General features: G+C 28.9%; 1 protein-coding gene across 1 annotated transcript; it reads left to right on the forward strand.

Moving 5' to 3' along the window:
• The first annotated feature begins 11122 nt into the window (after positions 1-11122).
• On the forward strand, positions 11123-11905 carry LOC119673991. Its single transcript, XM_038085113.1, has 4 exons — positions 11123-11140; positions 11219-11371; positions 11439-11606; positions 11756-11905. Exons 1-4 carry the CDS (start codon positions 11123-11125, stop codon positions 11903-11905), a joined length of 489 nt encoding a protein of 162 aa, XP_037941041.1.
• Positions 11906-13549: the final 1644 nt, after the last annotated feature.

Raw genomic sequence — 13549 nt, forward strand, 5'->3', positions numbered from 1 at the left:
AATATAATTTTATTATTATTACACATTACCATAACATTAGTTTTGTTTTATGATAAGAAATCAACATATCATCTTTTAAAAGAGGGATATAGAGGTATGGAAATTTTTGAATTCTGGAATGAAATTTTAAATCAAGTGAATACTTGTGCTAACCAAGCTTTAATACAACTGTTTCCGATATTGAAATATAAAAGCTTATAAATATTAAAAAAAAAATAGTAAAATTGATATAATGAAAAATATAGTATTTTAAAAAAGTAAGTTACTTTTCAAATAATTACAATAAGTTCAGACTAGTTTAATGTCTATTGATAGTACCTCTCAACTTCTGTGTCTACTGGTAGACAACATTTACCTTTCAATAGTTAACATAAATTTATTAATACCGTCAGGTATTTTAATTAAAATCGTAACAATCCACGATGTCTACAAAGGCAATCAATTTACTTCACTGAGACACATGGCAGTACGCGTAAATTAAGGGAATTTAATTTTTTTCTTTACTAAGCAAGAGTAATATATCTAATGAAAACATGTACGTAAGAGTATTTCTAGATATTTTTATAAAAATTCAAATTTTCCCCAAACAAAATTACCATAAACACACCCAAAAAAATAATATAAAAAATCGTTGTTGTTGACATTTCTTGCATTTTGATTCCCTGCCTACAAGAAATCCCATCGCACCAGATCGCATCGCACCGTATCGTATCGTATCGTATCGCGTCGCATCGCGCTTTGCATACAAAATAAAAATAATAATTTTATTTTATTTTGTTCAATGTTTACTGTGTAATTTCTTAATAATAGTTTTGTTTTTGTTTTTGCTTATTGTTTCTTTTTTCAATTAAGCCTTAACAAAATGCGTCTTCGCAACAAAGTGACAATGAAATTTTCTCGTATTTTGCCGTGAAATATAGAAAAAAAAAGTCCAACTTACGCAGATCTTCACACTTTCCAGCGTTGCTCGGCTCACAACTGCCATTTCTGGCCTAAACACAATGCACGCGAGAAGGCAATTTCTTCAACTTTTACTGGCAATTTCGTATTTTATCCCATAAAGATTTTATCAAATTATTTTTAATCCAATTTTTTTGCAGTGTAGCTAAACTGTTGTGTGGGCTTGCGCGGATTTACGTGTACTTGCGCATTTAAATTATTTTTTTAAGTGTTTTCATTACTTCAATTTAGTTAATTTTTTTTTATTGTATGTAGTTATATTGTCATATATGATTTGTACATAATATATTTTTATGGTATATATTTAATTTTAAACTAAAAGACAGAAAAATTGTATTATTATTTTTATATTAAAGACTAATATAGTCTGGTTTATTACTAGAGTGACATTTGTTAACTTTGTTAAAAAATAAAAATTTTATATACACTTTCTAATTTTTTATATTATTTTTGTAAATTATTATAAAATTCTTTTAAATTTTTAAACTATACAACTAAAATGTTTATGGTCGACCTGCTTTTTAAATAATATTTTTTATTATTATATTTATTTAAAACATATTTTTAAATTGATATAATATTTATAATTAAAATTTATTTTATTTGTCATTTATTTTAGATTATAAATTTTTATGTTATACTACAAAAATTTTTATGGTCAAATTATTCATTTATTTTTTGTTTTATTCTAATATATAATGTTTTTATTTATTTAAAGTTATAAATTTTTATAATAGGAAAAGCAAGAAAAACACTTAAAATATGCAATAATATTAAAAAATAGTAGTAAGATTTTTTAAAAGTCACTACCGTATTATCGCACGAACAGTTTATGGAAAATAATTTTTTATCTGTCATGAACCATTTTCCTATGATTGCTCTCTAAAGTGAACTACTAAGTCGGTTTTGCAATAAAAATACAAAAATTTTCGTTAATGAATAAAAAAATTTATTGTTTATTTTTTATTTAAAAAGAAATTTCTCATCAGAGATCAGTTGTAGAAATTGGGTTTATGATAGACAAAAATTACTTTTAGAAAAACAGCTAAGATGTCACAAGATCCACTAACATGATAGGTAATAAATGTTTTTACAGAAAACGTTTTCAAAACATTATCAATAATTAATGAGAATAAAAAGTAAAGAGAATTTTGAAAATTCATATCGAATTGAGTCACTTTACGTATTGGTTGCAGTGTCAATACCGTAGGTGTAAGTAACACACAATGCTGCTTAGTTTGCGTTGACAGAACAAAAGGGCAAGACGTCCATTAATGTATTTCACAATTTTTAATGTTGGGTAATGGAGATTTGGAAATATGTGTGGAATTTTATGTTTAACACAAAGTTAAAAACAGAGATGTATTTGAAATGTTTAAAAAGTATTTAACATTGATACTACGTTAAAACTAGAAGTTATTAAGTGGTATAAAACACTTTCCAGTAAGTCGGGAAAACATTAATCACGCTAGATTTTATGAAAAATTGATCAAAATGAAACAGATTATGTTTGCTTATAGTAGAATTACCATTAGACATATTTTATAACATCTCAAAACCTGTACGAATGTTAATTTATAGCAGAATTACCATTGGACCCACTTTATGATATCTCTGAAGCTATAAGTATGCTTGATTATAGCAAATTTATCATTATATCGACTTTATGATATCCTCGAAACTATAAGAATACCATACCTGAAGGTATAGGAATGCAATACTTGAAGATATGGGACTTTTCGAATAGTTTGAATATGAACCCAGTGGTAGCAGAATGTGTTTCAATAATCTGTGGTTTATTAAACAGTTCGCTACAAAAAGATAACATTATAAGAATAGCATAACATTACTCAACGATGAAGATGAAAGACCTATTATATTACCTAAATTCGGCGTGATGGATTTAGTCTTTACTCTTCTATATTAGGGTTCTTGTGAGAAACGTGGTATCAAAACGGCGAAAAATCGCTAATTGAGGTACATTTGAAGTTATCTAATGGCCTGCTACTGTAACCAACCAATAGCAATAGATAACAAAGTGACCCAATCCTTATACTTTGAAATGCATTCCAGCTGTGTTCTTTAAACAGAAAAATACAGTAGCGTAAGCAAACAATATCAAAGGGAAACTACTCCATAGGAGATTACATATTTAATAATTAATTTTTAAAAGAGTTTAAAATTATCGTTACATTTTGATCGCACCTTGCATGTACACTGCATATTTTTATAAGTTTTTTATTTCTTCATTGCTTTTCAGAACATTATTATATATTTATTTGCATATAAACTTTATATATAGATTATACTAGTGACCTATTTGTTTATCATATAAATTTATTTTATTATATTAAAATGTCATATGTTTTAAATTTTTATTTCTTAATATTTTAAATAAATTTAAGACATATTTAATAAATATATTTTTTCTAATATTTGTTTATGTTGTATATTTTCCAATTTTATTTATTTATTTTATTATTATTATTATTATTGACAATTAAGTTGAGTCAGTATAAAAATATTTGTTAGCAACCTGTAGCATTAATCCATTATAATATTTTTATTTTTTTACACTTATTTAGTGTAAGAAATTGTTATGTTTTAAATATATTGTAAAATTTATTTGATTCACTTTCATATAATGTATATATGTATACATATATATTAAGTATAAGTATATAAACATTTAAGGTAAACAAAGTTGTTACTCCACAAAATTAGTCAATAATTTTTTTTAGACATAAAAATTAATATTTTTTTTTATTTTTCTTTCGTTTTTATTAAGAATTATTTCAACTTTTTGAAGAAATTTTTTTTTTTAAATAAAATATTTTTTTCACTATTAATTCTTGAATTAGAACTAATGCAGTTTTGCTCACTTAAAGATTTTACCACTTTTCGCGAGATAATCGCGAATATTTAAATATGCAAATCTTTTGTATTTCCGCACTTTGAAAACATTTTCACGGTCAGAAAAAATATAAAAACAAAAATCTTGTAAAGCGGCGCATGCGCAGCGCTTTTCTTTGAAGCTTAACCGTTGCCGGATCGTTTGATCAACAGGTGCAACCAAACACATACGCTCTCAAACAACAACTGATCATATCAGCGTCACTTTAAACGTATTGCCCGCGCATTCCTGCTTCAAAATTTTTACGTTCAAAAATGTGTGTTTCTTTCTCATTTCATTCCACAACATAACAAAACAAACAAACGCTGACAACAAACAGAGCAAACTTGTATGAGTTGCTTGCTTGCTTGCTGCCACCACAAAGCACAAGTAATAACAACAAAAGCCGTACGTTGTTGAGTCGTCATTTGAGAAACAAAAATGTTTGTTGTTGTTGTTCTGGTTGTTGCAGTTGTTGTTGGTGTTGTAATGTAATTTCTTTGTAATTATGATGTTGCTCATTTGTTTATAAGGGAAAAAGTCGAAATTGCCGGTCCGTGGTCGTTCGTTTGGAATTTTGGTATACAAATTGGCGGTTCTTTATTGTTTGTAAACTCATTAATAATTATTATTTTAATGTTTTTTTTTTCCTTTAATTTTTTTTTTCGTTTTTTTTCCTTATTTGTTAAAAAATGTTTCTTTTGCAGTCTTTTAAGATTCGTCTGAATAGCATAAAAAATATTTAAAAATATAATTAAGCAATTGAATTTGTTTTGAAATTTGTTTCTTAACAAAATATTTCCGAATATACAAAAAAAAAAAAATTTTTTTTAATGTTTATGATTTATTAATTGAGGTGTAATTTGTGCTCTTGGCTGTTTAAACCATTTGAACTTCAGAAAAATAGAAGATACTTTTCCACAATTTGTTAAATTTTGTGTAAGACGAATATTTGCTTCAGGTGCCGCCTTGAAAACAATTCAAAATTCACATTTTTAGAATATTTTTCACTTAATATTTAATTATTTAAATATTCATTAGTAAAATATATCCATGAAAATATTTTGATGGAATTTGTGTACATATAATTCCAATAATTAGTTTGAGGAATTATTAAGTTTCCACAGAGTAATGAGAAAATCAAGATTACAAAGAAGCATAAGCGATGGATAGGTACGAAAAACTGAGAAAAAATGCTGAACAACATGAATATAACACTCAAGTGGAACCATTAGAGTCTAGTAGAGTTTATCGTCCTTGCATTTTTAAGATGCGATCTTTTGAGTCAGAACTCTAGCGGTCTCTGTAGCTTAGCAAGAAAAACGAGCTTAAAGTTTTTAACAGATCTGTACGAGAAAATATTTCTTCTTGCTGTGCCCTTCCTCCGATTGGTGATATTAATAAAAAATATTATATTTTTAACAGAGAAAAAATAGTAATAAAATAGTATTAAAGATTAGTAACAATTCCTTTTAGGCTTCAGCAAACCTGCAGTTCGTATGCTTACTAATGGGACACTGTGCCATTGTACCTATACTCCAACGGTCGCGAATTCGAACAAGTGGATTACGCAGTAGTTGTCAAGATGAAGAGGAGGTAGAATCTATCAACCACTTCCTCTGTCTCTGTCCAGGACTTCAGACAAAGTGACTTCGATGTCTTGGGGATCGCTTTTTCACTGACTGGAAAACCAAATGGTTTAACAAAGATCACATATATTAGCAATTCGCCTCTCCCGGCAAAATTTTTGAGGGCATCACAATGGGCAATATATGCTTCCGAGTGGAAGTGGTGACAACGGTCAGTACGCACCTTCCGAACCTAACCTAACAACTCCGTCATTCTTTGTTGTTATTCCCATTTGCAATACAGTTTAGAGAGATATATAAACCAGAAATGGTAAATAAGCTGATATTTTTTACAATAGGTGTACTTGACCACTCTGAAGTGCTGCAAAAAAACAACAAATGTTTCTTTAAAACTTAGTAAAACTTTTTTGAAACTAAAAAGTCAAAAGTTCAGCTGGTAATATGGATTGCTGCTTAAATTGCTAAGAGCGTTATTTAGAACATTAATTATCAAAGCCGATTTTGAGAAAATAGTAGTTTATTTTTCAAGATACACACATAATAAACTAATAAATAGAACAAAAAAAAAAATACTAGATACATAATATCTTCACAAATTACATTAGAACCTATACGGAAGCTACCACATTCTTCCTTTGAACTGCTTTGCTTACTTTTATTAACTATTTCCCAGGCACAATGTATTGAAATCCATATCATTGTAAAAGTATCAACAAAATACAATATAAAGGATGAAGGATAATTACATTTTCAATGAATGAGAAGAGGTGACAAGTAACAATATGTGAATAATAAAAAATTAATATAAAAACAATACGTGGATTTACTTGGTTTTTATTGTCTGTATCTTCAACATCTTCAGATGCGAAACGATTTCTTCTGATGTGCAACATTAATGAGCAATTAATCATTCATGTCACCTTACGCAAATAAGACACCAATATCACCACGCCATGCTGGGATGCAGTCTGAGAGCTATAGCAGCATTAATAATGCAATAAAGTGATGATGACTGTAGTAACGACTGGTGGCTCATCTCTGATGCTGAACAAGTTCAAGGTCAGTCTAGAAATGAAATGTCTAGCTGACTTTTAGACATTAAAGTTTATATTTGCCTCATTTGGAAGCACATCTAGTGGAAGTGATTTTTACTATTGCATTCCTTTAATTGCTTATGAGACAAAAACATTATCATTTCCTTGGAAAAGGAAGCTTTTTTTTATGAAAATTTTTATTTAAAAAAACATAGCACTAATTTGAAAATCATATATTCATATATATTTTTTTAATCCATAAAAATGCAGTTTTTAGTTTTTGCATTTCATGTCTTGTAAAATTACAAATATGAATATTTAATTATATTCATCCGGCCGAAATCCGATAACGGGTTATTGTGGTCAATTAAAATACACAAAAAATTATATTCGAGAAATTATCTGTATTCTAGTACTACATGGACGTACTTTATGAAAGCACAATAACTCCCTCCAAAGTTTGTAAAATAGCAAAGGACACGATGTGAGCTATAGAAGCTATATATATCTACAACACTCCTCTGTTTACCATGACTTTACCACAACTACATATTTCTGTATATACCCATCCATTTTTTTGTTATTTCGGCTGCTAACTACTACTCTTCGCTGGGCCCTCCGATACTCCGCAGAGAGGGCCCTAGTTCATTATTAGACAAACTACCAACTCTGCTGAACCTTTCACTGCACACACACACACACATACACACATTATTTTAAGTAATTATTTTTATATTATATTTTCATATAATGACAAAAATCAATAGAGACTTACTTACTCCGGGCTTTCTCAACTATTATATACATTGTTGGAATTTCCATTTATCTTACCTGCAAATAAGATATAATAAAAAAAATTAATTAATGATAAAAACATCATTAAACATAAATTTCTAAAATTAAGATAGTGTCCACACTAAGGTAAGACACGCTTCTAGTTTGGAAGATAACACATTTCCAATATCAGAAAATCAATTTGCCTAATTGCGAACATTATAGCGCCATTTCGGTGCACGTTTGCGTAAACACCCCGGCTGCACCCATAAGAATAAAAGAGACGAAAAAGTAAATAAATAAAATAAAATTCTTAATGTGTGAAAAAAAGAAAACTACTAAAAATATTCCAAAAAAAATTTAGGTTGAATCCAACCTTAAAACACACTTCATCCTATGCAAAAAGCGATTTATACTGTTGCTACAATATCTCTGGTTGTTACACGAACTTTCTGCTTCAAGACCTATCAACGTCTGTAATCCACACTATCTTGTAAATATAGTTATTTATAGTCGCTTGTATATATGGTTTAAAATCGGTATTCAACGATTAGTCATATAGAATCTAGTACAATCTCTACTACAATCCTGAAGAGATCTAAGTTATGATCATTTTAGTAGAGCGACAGATTGAAATAAGATATATTAAATCTCATTGTTTGATAAGTTACGGACATATATAAAGAATACACCTCAAGCAAGTAACCAAAAATGCATTTATGAGAATATGACAGTAGAATCGGACCGGGTAAAATATGCTAAGTAATGTGTAAGGGGACCTCAACAAAATTGGTGAGCATGATCCAAGTATCATGATATAAATAGATAAAATTATATGCATTGGATAAATTATTACAAAATTAACATTCATGATATAGGGTTGTAGAGGCAGAAAATTATAGGTCAATGATGTAGTAGCTGGAGTCATAAAATAGGTGTAAGTGATTCAAGTGTCTTGAGAGAGGTAGAAACACTACAATGCATTTGTTAAAGAAACACAAGTTAATCGATATTTTCGGCTTAAGCAAATATCAGTAAGCGCATCTACAAGGGTGGGGGTAGTAGAAGAATCGATGAAGTAGTATGCGACTTTAATAAAGTGGGTGAATGGGATTAGAATGCCATGGCTTACATCGCTGAGATGGAATGTATTTATTATTGAAACAAAAATTCAACAAAGATTTTATCACAAACAACAAGAATTGGTTATATTGAGTCTGGTACAATCACGAGTCCGATTATATTATATAGTAGCAGAATCAAATCAAATACAAATTTTAAATATTAACATTTGAATCTTAAAATTTAAGATGTTAAGGATATATACTAAAAATACTCCAAGCAAAACAAGGACTCACAAGAGTAAAGATGTGTAAGTTGGTAGAGGAGCAAATGGCAATCTCTGTTAAGCAACCTCAACAGAAATAAATGTCGTGCGTGATTTAAATGTCATCGTATAGATTGGAGAAATGGTGTCCATTGATTATATAAGTCCATAGAGGACTGTACTAATAATTAGGAGGTAGAAGAAACACAGTAAAATCATTTTTTTGCTTCTTCGCTGCTTTTTTATAGCACATCTTCTTAAGCTTCTTTAAACAAGTTTCTTATTTTCTGCAGTTATTCCCAGCCTCACTTTTCCAATCTTATTCTAATACTATATTTATACTAATTTTGGTATCTTCTTTTAAAACGTCACAAATTGAAACACAAAGTTATAATGCTTCTTCGCAAAGTGCTTAGAGTTTAATAAGTCCAACAAATCCCTCACACTTCTAACAATTGTGTCATCAAATCTGGCACATCATGACAAATTAAACGAAAACAAATATAAAAAAGATACGACGAGGAAAAACTAGCAGAGAAAATATTTATGTTGGAAATTATTTTCCAAATGGCCAATTTTATTTTCTTAACTATGCTCCACGATGGCCTAATAGAAAAAGTTAGTAGTTCGCAACTTTGTGTTTGTGGCATTTACAACGAATGGACACAGGTGTGTCCTGTGTTCTTTGCATAAAATACTTATAGTTCCTTTCCTCATTTTTTGCTTTCCCTATTGCATGCCTAATAAAGCTAAGGACACAGCAGTTATGTTGGCTTTTTAATAGAAATTTCAGCATAAAATTGATTTTTATTGATTGCGAGCCATTGTGGCATGAGAAAATTCTGCTACTCTACTCCTTTTTTTTTTGTGTTAGAGTAAAGCACTTTGGAATTCCTAAGCGAATTAATAAAGTGTTATTTTGATGGCATTAAATTGGGTCAAAATGTTGAAGAAAATGTAGAAAAATTACTCCTAGTCAAGGGAGGACATTTTGAACACTTTTAATGATTTTATTTCTAGAAAGGATGATAAAAATTTAAAGGTTTAAAAGATTCAGAAAACTTCTCAAATAATGAAATTCATAAAAAATATATTTTTTAGTAAATACTGAACAGTGAAATAAACGAAAACATTATTCGTCAAGAAGTTCGATGGAGTCCTCAAGGCAGAGGTCTACGCGTTGGCGCACCAGCAAGAACATAGAGAAGATTAATACAATTAGAAAGCTGCGAAAATTACTCCTGGAATGATATCAGCCGTGAATCGCGCAATAGAGTTCGCTATAAGAAACTGGTCGAGGCCCAATACTCCACTGGGAGATGAGAATGACAGAGGAAGAAAAAAAATTAATATTAAAGAAAATGATGGTAAAACTAGGACTTATTAGATAGTTCAAGTATTGAAGATAAACAGTACTATATACAAAGTTTACTTTAAAACATTTTCCTAAAAAAAAACTTTTAATTAAAATTAGAATTTTCACATCCCTCCTTATGTTCTTACTTCAGTAGTCCTTTTATAAATCTATGGAATATGAAAAGTGCGAGCAAATAGAGTTCCTTAGTTGTGTAGTCTTCGATTTTGCCAGCAGAAGTATCCGCTTGTATCTGATTATCATCCAAAATTACAAATTTGTTGAGGGCAATAATATGCAAATTGTGACTTTCTGTTGCATATTTTTAGGAGTGGCGGAAGTAAACAGTTTTCACTTCAATTATTAAATAAAAAAAATTCACAGTTTTTATGGTTTTAAAACAAAATTTCTATTGTGAATGACTAATGTACTTAATTTGCCGAAAAGTAGGCAATGTTTTTGGCCATGGAATTTATTCATTTTGAATAAGTAACTAGAAATGACTTTGGTAGGATAATCAAATGCTGTGATCTACTAGTACTTTGCGTTGTTTTGGTTCAAGAATGAAGAAGCAGGATGTAAATAAAAAAACAAGATATCATTATGTGACTTCAAGGTATCATAATCATAACTTGAAGTCGCAGAAAGTTATTACATATTGTTGAAGATCTTTCTGATCCCTTATTTAATATTCAGTAATCTTCACTGAAAAAATTGAATAATTATTAGGAGGTAAAAAACTTCTTTCTTAAGACCTACTAATACCGAATTAGGGATTATTGGAATGCAATCCACATATTAATCTTCTAATTATCTATATGCTTTTTATATACATATATGCTTTTTATTTCAAACTAAAAATACAATGCGTAAGAGAGCTGTGACGCCGCGTATGAAGCATTTCATTCTATCACAATTCGTACGAATCGTTCATCCAGTTAATGTGAAATAAATTATTCTAATTAAAATGAGTTATTTTCGATTTTGTTAATTAAGTAAATAAATTGCTTTATTTTTCAAATAGTTTTTACTTTTAGTTACGTGTTTTCTACCTAACTGAATGACATGTAATCAATTTTTTAGAGAAAATAGTCAAACTCTGAGGAAACTATGGAAACCACAAGTAGGAGCATTCGGCAAAGGAAAAGATATGAAATGTTGCTAATACTCTATCTAAATATAATTGTTATCATGCCCAACATAAAACTAGTAAGTAGTTATGACATCAAGTGATATAGTTATAAGGAACCAATTAAAAACTTTTTTAACAACTAATTCCATTTGAAGGTAGCGGCACACTGCAAATTCACAAACCTGCATTGTGAGACCTTTGACAAACAGGCCCTGGAATTTAAGAAGTGCTATATAAAGGCAGTTAGTCGTGATTATAACTATATAACCATATTTATTAATCTTAAAGAGGTGGTTAGGAAAGTTAAGGTTTGTCAACAAATCCCAGAATTTAGTGAAAGCTTTCAAGGTAATAATATTATGTATGCTTCTTTAGGTACGCGTTTCTCTTTTAAAACGTGCTAATGGTTGGAAACCATTTTTGTATGATATCAACGTGGATGGCTGTCAGTTTATACGAAATCCAGCTAGAAATCCAGTAGCCAATCTCTTCTATCAATTTCTAAAGGAATTCTCAAATATAAATCATGCGTGTCCTTATGATGTGAGTTCAGGGAATTCAATTAAGGCTTGCATTCAACTTTTACTCTAATACTCTTTTTTATTTTATTACTATAGTATATAGTAATTATATTTTATTAATAGTATAATAACTTTTTTTATTCGATTTCTTGATAAAAAACTATTTTTTAGCATGATGTACTTATCGATAAGCTGACCATACTGAATGGAACAGTCAAATTACCATTTCCTTTAGGAGAATATGCTCTAGACACACAATGGGTTATCAATAATCGCATGCTCCTACGTGTTAATGGCTCTTGCATATATTGGAAGGAATGAATAAATATATACATATATATATTTTTAACTATAGATGTAAAGTGAAGTATTTATTTGACTGTTCAATAAAATTTTAAAAATAAAATATTCCGAAAATAAGTTGAAGTTTATTATAGAAATATTTTAAAATTTATTAAAATCTAGAAATGGATTTCTTCAAAAGCGAACAAAAACTCTTCCAGGGTTCACATTTTTGTAAATATTTCGCGAGCCGCAATTAAATGCAGAAAGTTGTTGTAAAATATGTTATAACTCTAACAAATAATATTAAATTGTGACATATATTGTGACATATATTAGACCAAATTGATAAAATGGTGTAGGTCTTTTAGAACTACAGAACATAGAGTTTGGGTTCAAGTCCCACAATAGTGATGTCTAATAATAGTGATATTTATTGATCTCAGGAATAAGTTTCAAGTATTCTTTGGCGTTACAAAAATGCCTACTATACCGTATAAATAGAGTTTAGATCTATCTTTAATCGTTAGAGACCAATAGGTCTATGCATGGATAACGGCCAATCAGACTAATCTAATTTCAATATATTAATTTGAGTTTTATTTTTAATAAGAATACTTTTAACTTAAAAGATGAAATTTTTTTTGAAGAGAGGTATAAGCATAAGTTACTGAATCCTAGTAGAAAAGAAGATCACTTATGTTCAATGTTTGACCGTATTCAGTATCTTCGTGTAGAAAGTCTAAGTCCTTATTTATAGATCCAATTAATAAACAAAAACAAATATTAATAAGAGTTGCGATTGATACACATATTTATAAAAGCAAATTTAAGGAAAACAATGCACATATAGTATATGATAATTAGAGAAAAAAATAAATGGGTGGAAATACCAAAAATGGAGTATATCCATTAGCTGTGAGTATATAAATCAAGGTAATCAATCAACCGAAGGTAATCATCTTCAGGGACTAAAACTTCAAAATAAAAACTAAAGAGCTAGTATTGACTTAAATGGGAATTCAGCTTCACACCAAAAAGAAAAGGGTTGACTCTTGGTGTATAAATCGATACAACCTAAAAGTAATATAATAATCTCCAGTGGTTTAAATTTCAAACTCACAACAAATAAAGGACCTAATATTGGTATTGACAAAAATTCTATTGTGATTATCTGATTTGTATTATAGCAATATGTTTTGACAAGCGTTTTATATATAATTTCGGAAGGTGTGTAAAAAAAATATCATCAATCTATTTTAAAATTTAGTTCAGTCTTCAACATATAGAGTAGCAAAGAGTGAAACTGGTAGCGGGGTAAACTTATACAAAGGCAATTAGACGAATCCACTGTCTAAATATTGAGGTAGTGTTTAAACCACATTTTCTCCTGCTGGTCAAAAATATTTGAAATCACATATATTTTAAATATGCTTTGATTTTTTGATTAATTAATTTTCTATATCGGTTTCTAAATTAGTTGAAGAGAATTTAACGAAATGTTACAGCAAATACAAAACCGCTAATAATGGTTTAGAATTAACTTTACTTTGTGTAGTTCAGTTAGTCTGTTAATATACCTATAGATCATATGAAACAACATAAAGAACCATCGATTTATATAATATTTAGATTTATAATTAACAAAATAAAATTATTTAATCAAATCATAAGATCAGAATT

Source organism: Teleopsis dalmanni, chromosome 2, assembly GCF_002237135.1.
Source record: "Teleopsis dalmanni isolate 2A chromosome 2, ASM223713v2, whole genome shotgun sequence".
Taxonomy (NCBI): Eukaryota; Metazoa; Arthropoda; class Insecta; order Diptera; family Diopsidae; genus Teleopsis; species Teleopsis dalmanni.

What these genes read in the sequence shown, in the direction of transcription:
- LOC119673991 (XM_038085113.1), top strand. An exon ending in AGGTGGTTAGGAAAGTTAAG is followed by an intron (nt 11,372 to 11,438) that starts GTTTGTCAACAA and finishes ATGCTTCTTTAG; the next exon opens with GTACGCGTTTCTCTTTTAAA. An exon ending in ATCATGCGTGTCCTTATGAT is followed by an intron (nt 11,607 to 11,755) that starts GTGAGTTCAGGG and finishes ACTATTTTTTAG; the next exon opens with CATGATGTACTTATCGATAA.